A 21,202-nucleotide genomic window follows, 5' to 3' on the forward strand; every position below is an offset into this window, starting at 1 on the left:
ACACGGGTGCCAAGTTAGGGCACGACTTCGTGACGGTGTCACAACCGAACAACCATCTATATGTGCTTAAGGCGCGGACAGGTCGACTCAGGAAACTCATCGGTGAACTACGAATGGGGGACGGACGTTTGCTGTTGCAATAGCGAGAGATAACAGCTGAACTGAAGCGCTATTATGCGACGCTATACGCCGCTACACCCGTGGATCTAGAGGCGATGGAGGCACTACTGTCGGGAATAACCCGCAAGATGGATCAGGGGGAAGCAATTCAACTGTTGGCAGAGCCTGCTGAAGAGGAAGTGGAAGATGCGCCCCGAGAACAAGTCACCTGGTCCTGACAGCCTACTGGTAGAGTTCTACGGCACATTTAAACGCCTACTGTTACCTAAACTAGCGTGCATGTGCCAGGAATTGATGGACCCTGACAAAGACATCCCACGACAATTCAGCGAGGGCCTGATCATACCGGTTCCCAAGTCGCCATCGGGGATGTGTGGTCACACGTTTGTACGCCGCGCCTGCGCGGATGATGTGGCCTTTCTTGCGAGAACTACGGCTGAGATACAGACAGCGGTGGACATAGTAGAGCAGTATAGGAAGGCGGTGGGGGCTCAGCTGAATGTGATGATGTCCGGTGTCCTGAATATCGGTCGCGGATTGAGAGCCCCCATACATGGACGGATCAAGGTGATCACGGTCATGAAGTGTTTGGGTATGAAATTTGCTGCTGACATACGACTCAAGATTGCATAAAATTACAAATATTTACTAAATAAAATACGCACTAGCACAAGTCAACATAAACTAAGATCCCTGGACGAACTACAATGGGTGGCCTTGGTGAACATTTACCTCGTTTCTAAACCTAACTATGTGGCACCGGTGCTTCCTCTATCCCTCCCGATAGAAGCAGATTATTACCTACCTTCGGCCACTTTGTGTGCAGCGGCCATGTTTTCAAAGTGAAGTATTCTACATCGATTCTTCCGACGGTGTTAGGCGGCCTAAACCTCACCGACGTATATACGAAGACACAGGCTCTGTACATCAGTTCTACATATGAAAGATGGCAGAATTCACCGAATATCGTCGCCACTTTTCTATTGAACGAACTTACGCCGTCTAATCTTGACGCGCCGGTGAATGTTCATCACGTACCAAATGACCTCCACCATCTCAAACAATTTTTGATTGACTACAGCTACATCAGCATGAGTAAGCTAGAGGCGCACATAGTCACAGTCCAAGCAGCGTACAAACATCTGATCACAACGCTCGCTAGAAGCAGTATAGAAGACAAGTACCCAGAGGCAAACTGGAAACGCGTATGGAGAAGTGTTCATCATCCACATTTGCCAACGAGGGGGGGAGGCTTGTGGTATTACGTGGTCAATAGGAAACTTCCCACAACTTCCCGATTACATGCGATACGTTTGGCTGACACTTCCTCTCTGTGCAGCCTGTCACGTGGAAGATACTGATGACCACAATTTTGTATGCGGTACGGCGCTTGAAATCTGGAAAGCGGTTAGAAACCTCTTGGCATTTCTACAACGTACGTCACCGCACGCCATCGCCCTTAAGAATCCACTTTTACTGGACGATGACCTCTACCCTGCCACGAAACAAAATGGCGTGACATGGCTGGAAGGACAGGCAATATATTATATTTTTACAAATTCTGAACGTAGTGTTGGAGACTTTTGGATATGTCTGAAAACACAGCACTATGGACTTCAAAAAAATCCACATAGAACAACATACGCAAATTTTCTTATAAAAGTGATCATGGATCCCACACCGACTCGGAGAGCGTAAAGATTAGAGAAGACAACTAAGGAAAGGAAAGAGAGGAGACCAAAATATTAAATACGACGGAAACACAACGTAGTGAAACAATGCAACACGAGAAGACGAACTTTAAGTTTTCAGGCGTACGGGGGAAAATACCGATCAGTTGACAGAGGTCAATAAAGAAAAATCACGAACCCATAAGGTGCTGATGGAGACGGTATATACAAAAAAATGGTTCAAATGGCTCTGAGCACTATGGGACTTAACATCTGAGGTCATCAGTCCCGTAGAACTTAGAACTACTTAAACCTAACTAACCTAAGGACATCACACACATCCATGCCCAGGGCAGGATTCGAACCTGCGACTGTAGCGGTCGCGCGGCTCCAGACTGTAGCGCCTAGAACCGCTCGGCCACACCGGCCGGCACGGTATATACAGAGGATTCCTTCACAGAGGTGGCATTAATGCGGTGAAGCCACCCCTCTATTTTCTTTTTGATTCCATTATGTTATAAATTATTATATACTACAGGTCACAAAGCTTAGACCTTCCAACAAAGTAAAAAAAAGCGGTAATAGAGAAAAAAATAAAAATAAAAATGGATAAGGCGTCAGACTAAAACAATTGGTTAGCGCAAAAAAAAAGGTAAGGCGACCCCGCTCGTGATAAGCGGAAAATCCGGGTTCGAGTCCCAGTCTGTCACTATTTTTCATTGTCGTCATTCCATTCTACAGCTGATGGTAGTCGTTATTCGCAATTGGGAATTCATTTGATATGTTAACACTGAGGAGTCAAAACATTTTGTCCAGCTGCCGTAAAAGCGTGTTGGGATACTTGGCTACCCTCGGAATGCGTTACAGCACCGATTGTGCTCGATATGGATTTGACAGGCCATTAGTTGGTTCCCACTGTTACGTGACCCTTATGTCTGCGCACCGGTCCCGTATTTTCCGGAAATTACGGGTTGGTAATTTGTTGTTGGCGTGGAGTTGAAACCCAACAGTGTCTCAGATGCGTCCCATCGGGTTCACATCTGGCGAGTCGCCTGGACAAGACATAAAAATCATCACCATGCTCCTCAAACCTCTGTAGCACGATTCTGGGTCTATGACAAGGACAGTTATCCTGTTGGAAGATGCCATCGCCGTCGGGGAAAACATCAAACATTATGGGATGCAGGTAGTCCGCAGTAATGTTCACGTGGTCCATAGTTTTCATAGTGCCTTCGATAACTACAACAGGCCACATGGAAGCCTGGGTGAATGTCGCCCATAGGATAATATCGCTCCACAAGCCTACATCCGTATGCGCTGGTTGTTTCGAGCAGACAGTGACACCACGACACCACATCCATCGACATGGTGTAACGAAAAGCTTGAGTCATCCTAAGAGTCGATAAGTTTCCATAGATGCACGATCCGATCTTAATGGTCCAGTGCCCACTGCACTCTTAATTCGTGATGTCGTTGGGTCAACATGGGAACACGTAAGGAACATCTTCTGTGGAGCCACATACATAACAATGTGCGCTGATCGTGTGCCACAAACCACTTGGGCCTGTACTGGCATCGTACTCTGATTTGCCGCAGATCGCCGCCTATCCTGTTTTACACGGCAAGCAAGCCTCCGACCTCTGCGTTCTGTGATGAAGCGTGGACGATGGAAACCTTATCGGCTACTCGCTGTTTCACCATCCTTGAACCACTTCCATGGACGCCAACGACAGTAGCACGCGAACAGGCGACCAACTTTGCCCTTTTATGGATGACCATCCCAGATGGGCCGCAACTATCTGCCGTTTGACAAAGTTGCTTATATCAATGGTTTCCCCATTTTCGGACAGTATCGCCACTAGAATGATTCTCCATTCCTGTTAATTACCTTCCTTGTCATGTCACACGCCCTGCACGCCGCAAGATGGCATTCAGTCTCTCTGTAGGCAGTGCTCATAATGTTTTTATTTTTTTGTTGAAAGCAGTTTGCTCAGAGAGGGTTAGCATATTGTAATGGAACACCGTCTGTAAAGGAGCAGAAACAGCAACACAGGGTGTTTCAAAAAGAATATACATATTACGAAAGCAAATATTTGTTAAAGTTTAAGACATACGAATATAAAACTTTACACACATATTTACGAACATCTCAAGTTCAGATTACAGATGTTCAATATGTCCTCAATCAGCGACACGAACAATATCACATCGATTCTCAAATTCCTCCCGTACTAGAGCAAGCATGTCCTTCGTCATGTTATGACAGTACAGATCCGGTTCTTCAACTCTTCCAGGTTGTGCGGGAGTGGTGGTTCATAAACGCAGTCTTTAACGAAATCCCCACTGGAAGAAGTCAGAGTATATCAAATCCGGTGACCGTAGAGCCCAGCTGAGACGTTCTAAGTCCCCTACATTTTCTTCAGAAACACGAGGGCGCCCAGGACTCTTTCCTTTACATACACATCCTGTATCTAGAAACTGTCGATACCATCTGCGAATGTTCAACCCATTCGGAGGATCAGTTTGGTACCTCAACCTCAAACGTCTGTGCACTGTAATCACGGAATTGTACTTCGCAAACTCGAGAACACAAAATGATTTCTGCTGCAGAGTAGTCATTCTAAAGAACCTGTATATTTACAAGCTATAGCCTAACATACCCTAACGGAAAAATAAATCGCAGCACCAAAAAGGAGTTCCGCGACATAAACGAAAGTTGTTTCTACATTTGAAAGATGACGCCCATTCAAATTTCGCTTCAGTCGCGTAAGAGTGGCGCCAGTAACACCACTATTGAGGATGAAAATCAGGTTTGCTTTAAATACACGCTGTAACGGTCGTGAGCGTTAGTTACCTTTGAGATTGGAGGTAGTGAGTTGACGTTAGTCAAGAGTACCTTTAAGGTGACCAAGACGCCATTTTCAACACCTTAACAAGTTTAAAAGTGATGGACGAAGTCATGTAAGAGGGCTACCTGAAGCTGGATGTTCTTTCTGTGATAGTGCAGAAAGACTTGGCAGGAATATAACCACTGTACATGACGCTGGCAGCGGTGGCCACCAGAATGTACAGTCGCAAGAAGACCGGACCCGGGACGGCAACGTGGCATTACCAAGAGGGATATGATTCTGGCGCACCACACTGCATCTGCAGGACCAATTTGAGAAGCAGTTGGCACCACAATGACACAATGAATTATTACAAATTGGTTACTTCAAGGGCATCTCCGAGCCAGACCTCCCATAGCGTGCATTTCACTGGCCCCAAGCAATAGTCATTTGCGACTTTATTCGTGTCAAGCGGGTGTTCCGATGATGACAAAGTGGAGGTCGTTGTGTTTTCAGCCTTGGTGCCAGTCAAGGCCGTGTGTTGGTTAGAAGGAGGCCAGTTGAGGACCTGCAACCAACCTGTCTGCGTGATAGACACACTGGACCTACACCGAGAGTTATAGTCTGAGATGCAATTTCTTATGACAGCAGAATCACTCTCGTGCAAAACAGTACGTCAATCTGGTGATTGGACCTGTTGTGCTGTTATGCATTCCAGGGGTGTTTTCTAATAAGTTAAGGCTCCCCCACATACCGCTGTTATAACCCAACATGCTCTACAGAGTGTTGACATGTTGTCTTGGCCTGCTAGATCGCCAGATCTGTCTCCAATCGAGTACGTATGGGACATCGTTAGACGACAACTCCAGCGTCATCCACAATCAGCATTTATCCTCCCTGTATTGACCGACCAAGTGCAACAGGCATGGAATTCCATGCCATAAACTGACGTCGGGCACCTGTATAAAACAATGCACACGCGTCTGCATGCTTGCGTTCACTATTCTGGGGGTCACACCTGTCATTAATGTACCAGCATTTCACACTTGCAGCTGCTTATCTTGCGCGTACATTAACCTGTGACTTCCGCCTCCGTAGCGTACGGGAGCGTCACCGCCAACCACGCAGGGGGCCCGGGTTCGATTCCCGACAGGGGACTGGGTGTTGTGTGTCCTTCATCATCATTGACTCGCAAGTCGCCTATGTGGCATCACCTAAAAAGGACTTGCAATATGGCGGCCGAACTTCCCCGAATGGGGCCTCCCGGCCAGCAATGCCATATGATCATTTCCATTTTTAAACTGTGATGTTGCAACGTTAATCACTTAAATATATCTTGACAAACGTATTCCCAAAATTTCATTACTGTACATTAATTACTTTTTGGTGTTGCTCTTTTTTTCCATCAGTGTATTATAAATGTAACTGATGAGAAACATAATTTTGCACACACTTGGCACCAGAAGGCAAACAATGCTACTACCATGATAGTTAAATTCTCTCTTACCCATACATGCGCTCATAAACTTCCCCCTTTCGTTGGTTGGTATCCATCTCGAGATCATGTAGGTGAGGGATGGCCAGCAGATACCCTGACAAGATAAAAGTGCTTGCGCTGTTTCTCATCAAAAATTTCATTAAGGAAGTAAATGTTTTATAGAACAAGTAACCAACAACGAAGGTTATTCTAAAAATAAAGAACGTTTTTATCTGACGAACCGTGCAAATGTCCCCCCGCCCCCTACACACGCTCCCTTCCGTTCCGTTGGGGCAGTGACTCAGAGCGGTCGTTTACTCTTTATCTGCGAGATTTAGAAATGCGTGACAAAATTAAAGATTCTTCCAAGTGTAAGGCTCGTAGTGTAACTCGGTTTCTGAATGCAAAAAAGTCCACCTCACCGAAATAACCGACCGCCGATCGAGATAACCGATGTTTATGGGAATGTGATTAATTAAGCTTCGGTTAGGAAATGGTGCATAGTGTTTAAGGACAGACGGACGAATACTCATGATGGAGAACAATCAGGCGGATCTTCAGTTGGGTCTGACCAGCTTAAAGTCTGAGGGAAAAAAATCAGCAGTATAGACGTTTCACAACTGATGGACTCAGCTTGTACTTTCTTGAAATTTCACGATCAAAATTGCTAATGGTGACATGAGCTATAGAAAAGTGGTGTACGGAGTGATTTCGTCGACTTTCGATGGATAAAAGAAATGGGAACTTCACTTATTTTTCTCCCTCTGTCAGACACACCACGATGTTACTGGTGAGGAGGTCTGGTTTCGCATAGAAGAGCACAAAAAAGGCGCCAGTCCAAAGAATGGCATTATTTACGATACGGAACAAAATCTTAAAAAGCCTGGGCATCAAAACCGGTTATGGCCACTGCATTTTGGTATCTAAGGGATGTCCTACTCATCGACCTCGTGCCTAGACGAAGCGGCATAAATGCAACGGCCTACTGTCGGATTCAAAAGAAACGGCAAGGGTCATTGTCCAGAAGCTCTGTGCAACTTTTCGATAACGTTCGCTCGCGTTCTGTTTCGGCATTTTGAGTTGGAAGTTTGTCAACCTTCACTTTACAGATCGGACTCAGCCCCGAGTAATTACAATTATTTTCTCAAATTGAAACATTTTTTGGGTGTAAAAGGTTATGGAACGTACAACGAATTGAAAGAGGCCGTTACTAACTGATTCGACAATTTGGAGGCAACTGAGTGTGCAAAAGGCAGAGGGGAGCTTATGAATCACTACAGCGAACGTTTAAATTTGAACAGCGACTATGTAGAAAAATAGCTAAGATATAAAAATAGCGTAATTTTTTTTCGTGTTATGTTGTTCCTTAGTTGCTTCAAAATTCATGGAGGTAGGTTCCGTCTTTGCAACTAAATAGGATATAGTATATTTTTTGCCATACGCTTTTCGCTTTTTTTATTTAAGAAGCATCTTCAGTGACGTATAATAAATGTTTGTTTATATATGTGTAACAAATACTTTATGTAGTAGTTACAAAAATTTATTATGTTACTTTTTCTCAAGTTTTCCTCCCGTTTTTCTGATTAGAAACGACTTTTGTAACACAAGTTCCGCGAGGCTGAATTACCGTTTGATGTTGCCTATGATCTCGAATGTTGCTAGTCCATGTATGTAGCCATGGAGATCGTTCATTCAGTCCCCATACCCCAGCTGGCCTATTTCAGGTTTCTTCTTCGCTCATTTTTATTGCAACACTTCACTTGCGCTTCCCATTGTGTGATCATGTCTATGTTTACAGTGTGAAATGTTGCCAATTGTCGCTGAGTGTTTATCTGTCGTCTTTTGTTCGGGTCGTGTGTGTGGTTTGATTATCTCATATGGTTTGCGTATTTGCGCATGTGCGCGCGCCTGTGAGATGGAAGAGAGAGAAAGATAGAGATTCATTAACTATTTATTCTGCTTATTTTTCACATTTCTCTTTGTTATTTTTTAGTGGCTACTATGCTGTAAACTAAGTTTTCTTTCGTTGTCTTGAATAGAAATGGCTGGAGAAACAAACGTTCTTCATTTTTAGAATGGCTTTCTTAAATTCTATATTTATAAAATTTCTTCTCAACATTTATATTTATTTTAGATACGAAGGTTATTCATTGAAATTTATATATGATCAGCTGCTCATGATGACTAGCCATTTCACCATAGACTCTTAGAGGATGTACTCACCCCACAAATTCCTTGGAAAACCCTGAGGGCTACCAGAGCCCTGTAGTCAAGTGATGCGAAAAGTGGCACTAACAACGCTATTAGGGAAATCATGAGGTTTCCGATGCCAAACACTTTCTTTGTGCCGTAATGTTGGGCCAGCATGCCTCCAGGTACCTGTGCTACCCAGTAGAGCCAGAAAAGCGCTCCCATGACAGAGTTCTGCTGATGTTCGTCCCAGTCAAATCTGTTCTGAAAAATATGATTGAGATACTTTCAAGCATAGTTTTCAAAACCACAACACAATAAACTGCTCAAAAGACGTTTTCCAGCAGTCTCGTGACTTGCACAGTGTGTGTGTGTATGTGTGTGTGTGTGTGTGTGTGTGTGTGTGTGTGTGTGTGCGTTTCATCATTAATCACTTTTCTAATAACCTTGAACACCTACATCCACGTTCACAGTGGAGGTCAAAGCATAGAAAAAAGCATTTTCAGTACAGTCCAATAGAGTTCCACGTGTCATCAATCATGAGCTGGACAATGAGACTTGAACACACTATTCAGTAGGCAATATGCATCGAAGGCTCGTTTCAAGCACACGAGGGAACGACTGACAAAACAGGGGACAGAAATACAGTAGAAGCATGGTTAGCTTAAAGAAATGAAATGGTGGAGGCAGCAGAGGATCATGTTGATGAAAACACAAGGGCTAGTAGAAATCCTTGGATAACAGAAAGGATATTGAATTTAGTTGATGAAAGCAGAACATATAAAAATGCAATAAATGAAGCAGGCGAATGGAACACAAACACCTAAAAAATGAGGTCGACAGGAAGTGCAAAATGGCTAAGCAGGAATGGCTAGAAGACAAATGCAAGGATGTAGAAGCATATAACACTAGGGGTAAGACAGATACTGCCTACAGGAAATTAAAGAGACTTTTGGAGAAAAGAGAACCATACTTATGAATATCAAGAGCTCAGATGGAAAACCAGCCCTGAGTAAAGAAGGGAAAGCGGAAAGGTGGGCTGGCCAGGATGGCCGAGCGGTTCTAGGCGCTTCAGTCTGGATCCGCGCAACTGTTACAGTCGCAGGTTCGAATCCTGCCTTGGGAATGGATGTGTGTGATATCCTTAGGTTAGTTAGGTTTAAGTAGTTCTAAGTTGTAGGGGACTGATGACCTCAGATGTTAAGTCTCATAGTGCTCAGAGCCATTTGAACCATTTGCGGAAAGGTGGAAGGAGTACATAGAGGATATACACAAGGGCGATGTACTTGAGGGCAATATTATGGAAGTGGAATAGAACATACATGAAGATGAAATGGGAAATATGATACTGCGTGAAGAATTTGACAGAGCATTGAAAGACCTAAGTCGAAACAATGTCCTGGGAGTAGAAAATATTCTGTTAGAACTACTGATAGCCTTGGGGGAGCCAGCCAAGACAAAACTTTCATCTGGTGGTCAACAAGTATGAGACAGGCGAAAGACCCTCAGACTTCAAGAAGAATTGATGAAGGTTGACCAGAAAGTAATGCAATGAATATTTTTCTTCATCAATTCTTTATTGAGCATAATGAGGATTGCACACACGACAGTGTTGTTTTACCTACACACACTATTTTTCCACGTAATCTCCATCCAATTCTATGGCGTTCCTCCAGTGTGAAACAAGGACGTGTATGACCTGTCAGTACCAATCCTTGTCCTGGTGGCGGAGCCAGTGCCTCACTGTAGGAATCCCCTCCTCATCGTCCTCAAAATGACTTCCAAGAATGGCATTCTTTAGTGAATGACAACATAGCGCGCTGCAACATGACAGGTGTGACAGCGATGGATGGTCTACCCGACCGCTGCAAATCTAGGAGCTCCGCCGAACCGCATTCTGATGACCTCACCCTCCGTGCCCAGTGACTAATTGTACTACTGTTGACAGCAGATGCTCCATAGACGTTGCACAAGCGTTCGTGAATATTCCCTACAATTTCTTTCTCTGCAGTGACAAATTCAATGACGGAACGTTGCTTGTAACGTACATCACCTACGGACGCCATTTTGAAACTGCCCTAGCATTTATGCTATCAGTCGTAAGTGACGGAAACTTGGCAAGGTCACTCAGGATACTCCAAATAATACATACATAACGTTTCGCATTCATTGCATTGTTTTCGGCTGAGAAAAAAAAAATGCGGTGCATTATTTTCGGGGCGACCCTTCTAATAATCCCAATTCCAAAGAAAGCAAGCGCTAACTATCAGTTTAGTGAACCCCAGCTGCAAAATACTAACGCGAACTCTTTACAGAAGAATGGAGAAACTGGCAGAAGTCGACCTTGGGGAAGATCAGATTGGGTTCTGGAGAAATGTAGGAACAAACGAGGCAATATTGACCCTATGACTTCTCACAGAAGTTAGGTTAAGGAAAGGCAAACCTACGTTTACAGGTTAACTGGAATACACTCTTTCCAATTCCAAAGGTGACAGGGGTGACATTTTAGCGGCTCTGTTGCCCTCGATGAGACTGGAGAAAATCAAACACCTGGACATAAACAAAGTTTTGAACTTCAGTTGTTTATTGTCGTAATTGATAATGTGTTATCTGCATTAGCTAAACGCATGGAAGTGGACCATCGAATGACTAGAGTAACTGGAATACTTCGGCCTTTTATGTCTTCAACAGCAGAAGAGTTCTTGAAAAGAACTCCAATTTCCATCAGTGCTTAACCAGACGATTTGGAAGGAAGACAAGCAGACAAGCTGAGCTGCTCAAGTCAGATGTGATTGCCACGACTCACTGCAAAATGCACGAGCGCCTGGATCTACAGTTTTATAAATTTTAAATAGAAATTTCATTTGAACCCCGTTTTCCAAATAAAGAGATAGTCATACCCAGTTACTTGTCTTTATGATCAACAGCTGCAGTGAAGAACGTTCTTTATTAGCATTAAAGGGAATTAAAAATGAGTTAAGGAACGCCATGGGACAAGAACGTGCAAAAGGCCTCAGCTTAATAAACATAGGAAATATGATCCTCCAGTATGAATGCAGCTTTGGAACTTTACAGATTTGGTTAGGACAAGAAGTGGCTAATAGTCATGCAAATTAACCCACTTACATGAATTGCACGAGGACAGATACAATATACTCATTTCAATGTCAGTGGCGCTCTCCAAATAAAAGTGAATAAGAAATTTCACCACATTTAGGAAGAACATTTAAAATAAAAGAAAATTGTGTGAAACTGCTACACTATCAAAATGAGGCAGCGCTGTTAATCCTTACCAGTCTGGACCAAGAGGAAATACTGAAGATAGACAGGGTGTCCCAGAAATGATACGACAAACCTTAAGGGGGGCGGGACAAATCACAAAGATTGAGAATTGCATAGCAACCCATGGCCGCAAAACGTCAGGGGTAAGGGGTAGCAGAGGTCAAAGATCGGAAAACAAACAAGGGAGTGATTCGTTTGAAACATTTATTGGACATAATGAGTACACATGATTTACGACATGACCGCTGCTTTAATGTTACAACAGATATTCGAAGTTTTTATCAGCAGACAGCACACATGCCTGACACCGACAGAGAACTGACTGTCGGACAGGTCCGAACACACAAGGAGTTTCTTTGACTGTAGCAGTAGATAATTCGTGCGTTGAGATCCATTTCAGATTCCGCAGGTTCGCGACAAAGGAGACATTTCTTGACTTCCCACAGAAAGAAATCAATGTTGGACGAAGCCGGTGAGCGTGGGGGCCAGGGAACCGATCCACCACGCTGAATCCATAGACGCGAGAATAGCCTCTTCGAATGCCAGCGAATAGCCAATCCAAAATGAGAAGGTGTCCCATCATGTTGTAACCGTATGCTGCGCCTCACGTTTGCTAGAACGTTTTCAAGCAGGCTGGAAAGAAACCTTTCCAGGAAGGTCTGATACGCATAAGCTGCTGCGGTCAAGCGGGATGGTAAAAGTTACAGCCCCACTATGTAGTTGCCAAGCAAACCCGCCCACACAATAGCTGTGAAGCGATGTTGTGTGCTTCGTGGTGCCGCGCGCTAAGAGGGTTTTCTGGTGCCCACAATTTCTCATTGTGGTGATTGACTACGCCATCCCTAGTGAAACTGGCCTCACCAGTGAACAACACATAAACTAGGATACGCACATCTCGACCACTTTGTTGCAGAAAGCACTGCGCGAATCGCACACCTACAGGATGGTCATCGAGGCGTCTCCAGTACTCTCGTGTACGACGACGTTTGCGGACATGGGTTACTACGCATTTCTCAATCCTTATATATGCCCCACCTTCCCTAGAAGTTTGTCGCAACATTTCTGGGACATCTTGTAGAAACAAGGACAGCACAAGTGGTCAGAGGTTTGTTTGATATTCAGGAGATGTCATGCAAATGCTGAAAAACCAGAACTGGCAGGCGATTGATAATAGAGGCCAACTATTCCGCAAAGGCTATGTACAAAATCCCAAGAATCAGGAATGAGGAATTTAGGAATGTACTGCAGCTCCATAGGTATGACTCCCGTATGGACCACAAGAACAAGATTAAACTATAACGGCATAGTCGGGAACATTTGAGCACTGAAACGTCCCCTTAGAACAATTATACAAAACTGTGCTTAAACTGACACACAATATTTTTTTAGCGCAACGCAATCTGACTTTCAGTAATCCCTACAAGAGAATGGCCCTGACTAAATCAACATATACGTTTCACAAATCACTTACCTCACAAAAATCATCGTTACTCGAACTACTGCAATACAGGGAGCGCCACTATTGCCAGCTAAATACACTCCTGGAAATGGAAAAAAGAACACATTGACACCGGTGTGTCAGACCCACCATACTTGCTCCGGACACTGCGAGAGGGCTGTACAAGCAATGATCACACGCACGGCACAGCGGACACACCAGGAACCGCGGTGTTGGCCGTCGAATGGCGCTAGCTGCGCAGCATTTGTGCACCGCCACCGTCAGTGTCAGCCAGTTTGCCGTGACATACGGAGCTCCATCGCAGTCTTTAACACTGGTAGCATGCCGCGACAGCGTGGACGTGAACCTATGTGCAGTTGACGGACTTTGAGCGAGGGCGTATAGTGGGCATGCGGGAGGCCGGGTGGACGTACCGCCGAATTGCTCAACACGTGGGGCGTGAGGTCTCCACAGTACATCGATGTTGTCGCCAGTGGTCGGCGAAAGGTGCACGTGCCCGTCGACCTGGGACCGGACCGCAGCGACGCACGGATGCACGCCAAGACCGTAGGATCCTACGCAGTGCCGTAGGGGACCGCACCGCCACTTCCCAGCAAATTAGGGACACTGTTGCTCCTGGGGTATCAGCGAGGACCATTCGCAACCGTCTCCATGAAGCTGGGCTACGGTTTCGCACACCGTTAGGCCGTCTTCCGCTCACGCCCCAACATCGTGCAGCCCGCCTCCAGTGGTGTCGCGACAGGCGTGAATGGAGGGACGAATGGAGACGTGTCGTCTTCAGCGATGAGAGTCGCTTCTGCCTTGGTGCCAATGATGGTCGTATGCGTGTTTGGCGCCGTGCAGGTGAGCGCCACAATCAGGACTGCATACGACCGAGGCACACAGGGCCAACACCCGGCATCATGGTGTGGGGAGCGATCTCCTACACTGGCCGTACACCTCTGGTGATCGTCGAGGGGACACTGAATAGTGCACGGTACATCCAAACCGTCATCGAACCCATCGTTCTACCATTCCTAGACCGGCAAGGGAACTTGCTGTTCCAACAGGACAATGCACGTCCGCATGTATCCCGTGCCACCCAACGTGCTCTAGAAGGTATAAGTCAATTACCCTAACCCGAAAGATCTCCGGATCTGTCCCCCATTGAGAATGTTTGGGACTGGATGAAGCGTCGTCTCACGCGGTCTGCACGTCCAGCACGAACGCTGGTCCAACTGAGGCGCCAGGTGGAAATGGCATGGCAAGCCGTTCCACAGGATTACATCCAGCATCTCTACGATCGTCTCCATGGGAGAATAGCAGCCTCCATTGCTGCGAAAGGTGGATATACACTGTACTAGTGCCGACATTGTGCATGCTCTGTTGCCTGTGTCTATGTGCCTGTGGTTCTGTCAGTGTGATCATGTGATGTATCTGACCCCAGGAATGTGTCAATAAAGTTTCCCCTTCCTGGGACAATGAATTCACGGTGTTCTTATTTCAATTTCCAGGAGTGTAAAAGATTCAAACTACTGAAGGCACTAACTACTGATAGGCATAATTAGCAAATGAAAGATTTTGATAGAGAACAAACAATGTATTTACCTCAATAGTGTTCAAAAGTTATAATGTATATAGCAATTCATGACATCCAGTCTTACAAATTTCAAAACTCCGCCATCTCTCTCCCCACATCCACCGCCGCTGGCGGCTCACCTCCAACTGCGCAACGCTACGCGCTGTTAACATCCAGCTGCCCAACACTACAATGGCGAATATTACAACAATGCGAACCAGCCACTCACTGACTGCACACAGCACAGCCAGTGGTTTTTATACAGGGCGCTATGTGGCGTTACCAATAAAAATACCTAAACAGCCTACTTACAGCACTTATTCTTTTCGAGCACCAACCACGAGTGGAAGGGAGAAGCCCCGATACTGATGCAATGGGGACTACCGTCTGTCATGCATTTCACAGCGGATTAGAGAATTTAGCTGTAATACAGAAAGTAAGGTCCACAAAATGTCCGCGCTACATCCGTTGTTCACATTTAAAAAGTGAGCAACAAATGGATGCAACTTAAGAATAATTTCTGTTTAAATTTGTTATCGTCAATTTGTGTTTACTTCTCATAGAACAATTACCTCATCATCATCGTCGACCAGTTCGACGTCAGTAAGTGTCTCGAGGAGGGTGTAGTTTCTGGTTACGTTGAAATCAGAATGGTAGCATTCGCTGACCACTGCACTAGCGTTTGACGATCGTTTCTTCACCATCGAGACTATCGCGATATTTATGTTGCTCCTGATCATGTAGTTGACTCCGCAGCCGAAGAAAGTAAGACACCACAGGACGGTGGTGCATGACAGCCATCCTGTAACAGAACAAAAGAAAATGTTTTTTAATGTACCTGACAATGAGTGTTGTTGTAAAATCTGTACGTTTATTTCGAGGCTACTGGTGTCAAAGTAAGCTTTTATCGGTTTCCTCTTCGCATCTTCTCATTTATCGTTTCATTCAGTAATGGATGACGTATGTTATTGGACAAGACAGTGTCATTCCAATTCATGCGTGATTCTAATGTGAAGAACGTTGGATAGATTTCTCCACCATATGTACTGACTTTACTGCATCTCCGCCACTTAGATAACTTTAAGGTGAAAAATAAGACTTTCTTGAGCAGACCTCTCCTTCTGTTCTAGAAAGCGTACACTACAATAGCTTTGATCACTGAACTATTGTGGGATGCCACAGTTTGGAGATTTCCAGCGGATACACTATCAAATCAATAGCATCCGCGCACTCCTATGTAATGCAGAATGGACAACTAGATGTCACGAGAGACGATTCACCAGTATAAAAAATGCGGGGGAGGGGTGGGGGATTGTCAGCATCGAAACAATAACAGCAGATGTCTGTCAGAAAAGTACAGTGACTTCGAAGATGGGCATGTCGTTGGGCGTCACTTGAGTAATAAAGCCAGCAGGGATATTTCAACACTTCTAAAGCTGCCCTTGTAGACTGCTGGTGGTTAGGTTATTATTGCGTTACTAAAACCAGGGAAAGACCCAGCTGAAGTTAAAAATTTTCGGTCTGTCTCACTGCTTTGTCATTTATTTAAAGTGCTGGAGTGAATGATCCTCAAACGCATAGCCGATTATGTGGACAAAGCCCTCATTAACGAACAAGCTGGATTTCGACCAGGAAAATCATGCTGTGGCCAAATCCTTAATCTCACACAGTACATCGAAGACGGCTATCAGAGAGGAGAAGTAACTGGGGTCGCATTCCTGGATCTCAGTGCTGCATATGACACAGTTAACCATAAGTTGCTTAAAGTGTATAATGTCACTAAGGACTACACCCTTTCTATGTTCCTGAAATGCATGCTACAGAACAGACGCTACTATGTAACCTTACAATCTAAAAACAGCCTATGGAGGACACAGAAAAATGGACTTGCACAGGGTAGTGCCTTGGCTCCAATATTATTTAACATCTATACCAATGATCTTCCCATCAGCCACCAGACACGAGTGTTCATATATGCTGATGATGCAGCAGTGGCCACACAGGATAAAACCTTTGAACAAGTGGAGGAGAATCTCACAGGAGCCTTAACAGAACTTGCTACCTATTACGACGGCAATAATCTCAAACCAAACCCTAGTAAATCTCAAGTATCCGCCTTCCATCTTAGGAACAAACAAGCCAAACGGAAACTCCGAGTCATGTGGCAAGGGGAAGAGCTGAAACATACAAACAGCCCAAAATACCAGGGAGTAACATTGGACAGAGCACTTACTTTTAAGCAGCACTGTCACAACACTAAAAAAAAGGTCTGTGCCAGGAACAACATACTGCGGAAGCTAACAGGTTCATTGTGGGGAGCTCAACCACATGTTTTGCGCACCACGGGTCGGGTGCTGAGTATCTCAGCAGCGGAATTTGCGGTGCTAGTTTGGAGGAACTCTGCTCACACTAAGGAAGTTGACGTCGCCGTAAACGAAACTGTACGTATTGCCACAGGATGCCTCAAACCAACTCCCACAGACATCATTTATCCCATCATAGGCATAGCACCACCCACTATCCGCAGACAAGTAGCCGCCGAGATAGAAAGATCAAAACAAATGAATGATCCCCGACACCCGTTGCATATGCACCGAAAACGTGTCCGGCTGAAATCCCGCAGGAGTTTAATTGAAACTACTGAAGAGCTCGCCACCAAGCCCGCCGCAAGGCGGCTTTCTCTTTGGGAAGAAATGGTGCCACACTCCACAATGGAACTACTTGAGGAGGGATCTGCAGGATTTCAACTACCTTTTACAACTTGGAGGTCATTAAACCGGCTGCGTACTGGAGTAACTGGGTGCAAATCAAACCTATTTAAATGGGGTTACAGTGATAGCGATAGGTGTGAATGCGGAGCAATACAGGACTTGGACCACCTACTGATTTGCCCAGATATGTCTATAACATGCACTAAAGATGATATTTTGAAAGTCAATGACAAAGCAAACTACGTTGCTAATTACTGGGAAGGGAAGATATAATTGGTGCATCCGGATACGGAAGAAGAAGAAAAATGTTGTACCAATAGTGAATTATGGAGGAGGTGGTGTTAATTTACGGGGGTGTTTTTGTAGTTACGGCGTGGTCCCCTTATGGTGCTTTGGGAAACGTTAAATGCAGAAGGAAGTACATTCTGTACTGACATACTGGCCTGCCTAAAATCCCCACCTCATCCCAATGGAACGAGGTATAACGTCGACTTCGCTATAGAATCCAGCGTCCAAAATAACTTACCACATCTGGTTTCGGCTTGTAACATTCCCTATGTTACCCATCAAAAATAATCAAGAATCATACAGGAAATTATACAAACAATTAAACAAAATATCTGTGCATACCTATGTAACTGTGTAATTATTGTGATGCTATGTAGATTCTTTTCCGCTTTATATATAAAATAAGCCACGTTGTGAAGTCAAAGTTCAGTTTTATGGCCAAAGACTATGCTAGCAGGTCAAGCTTTCAAACGGGAACAGAACTCCGAGCAGCGTTTTATCAGGGGAAGAATTGTACTAATTTTTTTTCTTTTCGTTCAGTTGCGCCTTTCCTCGACTTATTCTTGTACCGTAAGTATTTAAGTTTCTTCGTGCTCATAGTGGGCTTAAATAGAATGTATTTTAATATCTAAGTCTATTGTACAAACATCAAAAAACGTTTTGCATCACTACATTTCCCAGAACTCCTGAAGACAGACATAGACTGTGGATATTGCATCACAGACACAGTCTCTTTGACTATTCAGAGATGTCACTAAACCCACCCACAGATGTAAACAACCGTGCATTAGCAGCGCCTATAAGACGGAGGGGTCCGACAGTCCATCGTTTCCAGTCATTACACCGGGAAGGAAGTACACGGCTCTTGTTGTATGTAGTTCAACCATGCCTAGACGGTCAGTACCGCAGTTCGATGGCATCCACATTGTTACTTTGTACCACAAAGGGCTCTCAACAAAGGAAATGTCCAGGCATCTCGGAGTGAACCAAAGCAATGTTGTTCCGACATGGAGGAGATACAGCGAGACAGGAACTGCTAATGACATGCCTCACTCAAGCCGCCCAAGGGCTACTACTGCATTGAATGACCGATACCTACGGGATATGGCTCGGCGGAACCCTGGCAGCAACGCCACCATGTAGAATAATGCTTTTCGTGCAGCCACAGGATGTCGTGTTACGACTCAAAATGTGCGCAATAGGCTGCATGATGCGCAACTTCACTCTCGGCGTCTATGGCGAGGTCCATCTTTGCAACCACGACACCATGCAGCGCGGTACAGATGGGCCCAACAACATACCAATGGGCCGCTCAGGACTGGCATCGCGTTCTCTTCACCGATGAGTGTCGCATATGCCTTCAGCCAGACAATCGTCGGAGACGTGTTTGGAGGCAAACCGATCAGGCTGAACGCCTTAGACACCCTGACCAGCGAGTGCATCAAGGTGGAGGTTCCCTGCTGTTTTGGGGTGGCATTATGTGGGGCCGACGGATGCCGCTGGGGCCACGGAAGGCCATCCTCCGACTCATTGTGCAGTATATTGGCGAGGCATCGTCTTCTTGGACGACAATTCGCGCCTCCATCGTGCACATCTTGCGAATGACTTCTTTCAAGATAACGACATTGCTCGGCTAGAGTGGCCAGCATGCTCTCCAGACGTGAACCCTATCGAACGTGCCTGGGATAGAATGAAAGAGTTGTTTATGGTCGACCTGACCAACCAACAACTCTGAGGTATCTACGCCGAATCGCCGTTCAGTAGTGGGACAATCTGGACCAGCAGTGCCTTGATGAACTTGTGAATAGATGGCACGACGAATACAACCATGCATCAATGTAAGAGGACGTGCTAATGGGTATTAGAGGTACCGGTGTGAACTGCAGTCTGGCCCACCACCTCTGAAGGTCTCACTGTATGGTGGTACAACATGCAATGTGTGATTTTCATGAGCAATAAAAAGTGTGGAAATGATATTCATGTTGATCTCTATTCCAATTTTCTGTAGAGGTTCCGGAGCTCTCGGAACCAAGGTGATCCAAAACTTCTTTTGACGTGTGTATTTATTTTGTAATACTTGGCCTGTTTCAATCATATGTTGAAAAAGTCAATTTTTATGTACTTCTACATTTTCTCAGAGGCCATAAAGAAAAGACTAAGGGTAGATTGTTCGGTGGTATAGCGACCAGACGCATTACCTGTACTTTCGTTATTTGTTCATCGTCGCTAAGTGAAACCACCCTGACAAATCCCTTCAGGTTTTACGCACATTTTTTACGTGCGAAATTTTGTTACGTTGATCGGCCATTTACCACTGAAAAATACCGTCGTCAATCGCATCATTCTCTTGAGGTCTGTAGCCCTACCGGTACGATATAATTTAGACCGTGAATAGAAATTATGATCAAGTGAAACTTTACGCGGTGTATCAAAAGAATCATCCGATTAAAACATCATAACTGTTATGATATTTGAGATATGTGTGTGAACAACGCTCTGTTGGAAAGAGCAAACTCTCGAGTTTTACATGGTTCCCGCTAGGTAGAAGCAGTGTGCGCTCACTTCAGTTCTAGTAAAAATGGTGTCGGGATAACAGAAAGTATTTTGTGTTCTACGTTTTGTGCAGTGCGGGTCAGTAATAACCGATCAACACGACTATCGTGCTAGGTGTAGTGTGGATCCTCCTATAGCACATACCATTAAGCATTAGAAGATGTCATGAAGAACTCCGCGGAACAGGTTATCTGTGTAAAGGCAAATCGCCGGGCCAACCCCGAGTGTCTGACACAGATGTCGAAGGCATCCGGCGTAGTTTCCTGAGTCCGCAGAAATCCGTTGGCCGTGCAGCTCTTACGGCTCAACATGCCCCCGATATCCGTCTGGCGTGTGCTGCGTCGACGTTTATACACGAAACCATACAACATTCAGCTAGGGCAAGCTCTTGGTAAACATGACAAACAACAACGTGTGACCTTCCGCAATTTCTTTCTTGGCAAAATGGAGGATAACAGTTTTCTTCCACGCTTAGTGTTTGATGACGAAGCAACATTCCATGTAAATGGGAAGGTGAACCGTCATAATGTGAGGATGTGGGGTATGGAACAACCACATGAAGTTCTACAACATCAGAGGGACTCTCCAAAATTTAATGTGTTTTGTGTAGTTTCACGGGAAGAGGTGTATGGTCCATTTTTCTTTGCTGAGAACACTGTTACAGGAAGCACATATTTCGATATGCTTGAGAACTTCCTTTTTCCACAGTTGGAGACTGATTCCAACGACTTCATTTACCAACAGGATGGGGCATCGATCGCCACCTGGCATCTGGAAGCGCGGGAATTTTTAAATCAAGGGATTACTGAACGATGGATCGGTCAGACTGTACCAAATGATTCAGCCTTACAATGCTGACCTCCAAGGTCACCAGATCTGACTGTATGTAATTATTTCTTGCGGCGGTTCATAAAAAAACTCTGTTTGTGTGCGTCCATTACCAGCAACAATGAATGAACTGCGACTTAGCATAACAGCAGCTGTGGAAGCTGTAACTCAAGACATAATCCCTGCAGTCTGGGAACAATTTTAAAACCGCATTGATTTATGAAAATAAGCTTTTCGC

At 45.0% G+C, this 21,202-nt stretch overlaps 1 protein-coding gene across 1 annotated transcript in view; it reads right to left on the reverse strand.

Annotated features, from left to right (window-relative positions):
- LOC126335262 (sialin-like) overlaps nt 1–21,202 on the reverse strand; it is a 92,369-nt gene that overhangs the window by 64,584 nt on the left and 6,583 nt on the right. The window contains exons 2-4 of the mRNA XM_049998306.1: nt 15,157–15,386; nt 8,319–8,549; nt 6,126–6,210 (exon numbers count right to left, since the gene is read on the reverse strand). Coding sequence (XP_049854263.1) covers nt 6,126–6,210; nt 8,319–8,549; nt 15,157–15,386 — 546 coding nt within the window. The remainder of the gene's footprint in view (nt 1–6,125; nt 6,211–8,318; nt 8,550–15,156; nt 15,387–21,202) is intronic.

Source organism: Schistocerca gregaria, chromosome 2 (assembly GCF_023897955.1).
Source record: "Schistocerca gregaria isolate iqSchGreg1 chromosome 2, iqSchGreg1.2, whole genome shotgun sequence".
In the NCBI taxonomy this organism is placed as follows: domain Eukaryota; kingdom Metazoa; phylum Arthropoda; class Insecta; order Orthoptera; family Acrididae; genus Schistocerca; species Schistocerca gregaria.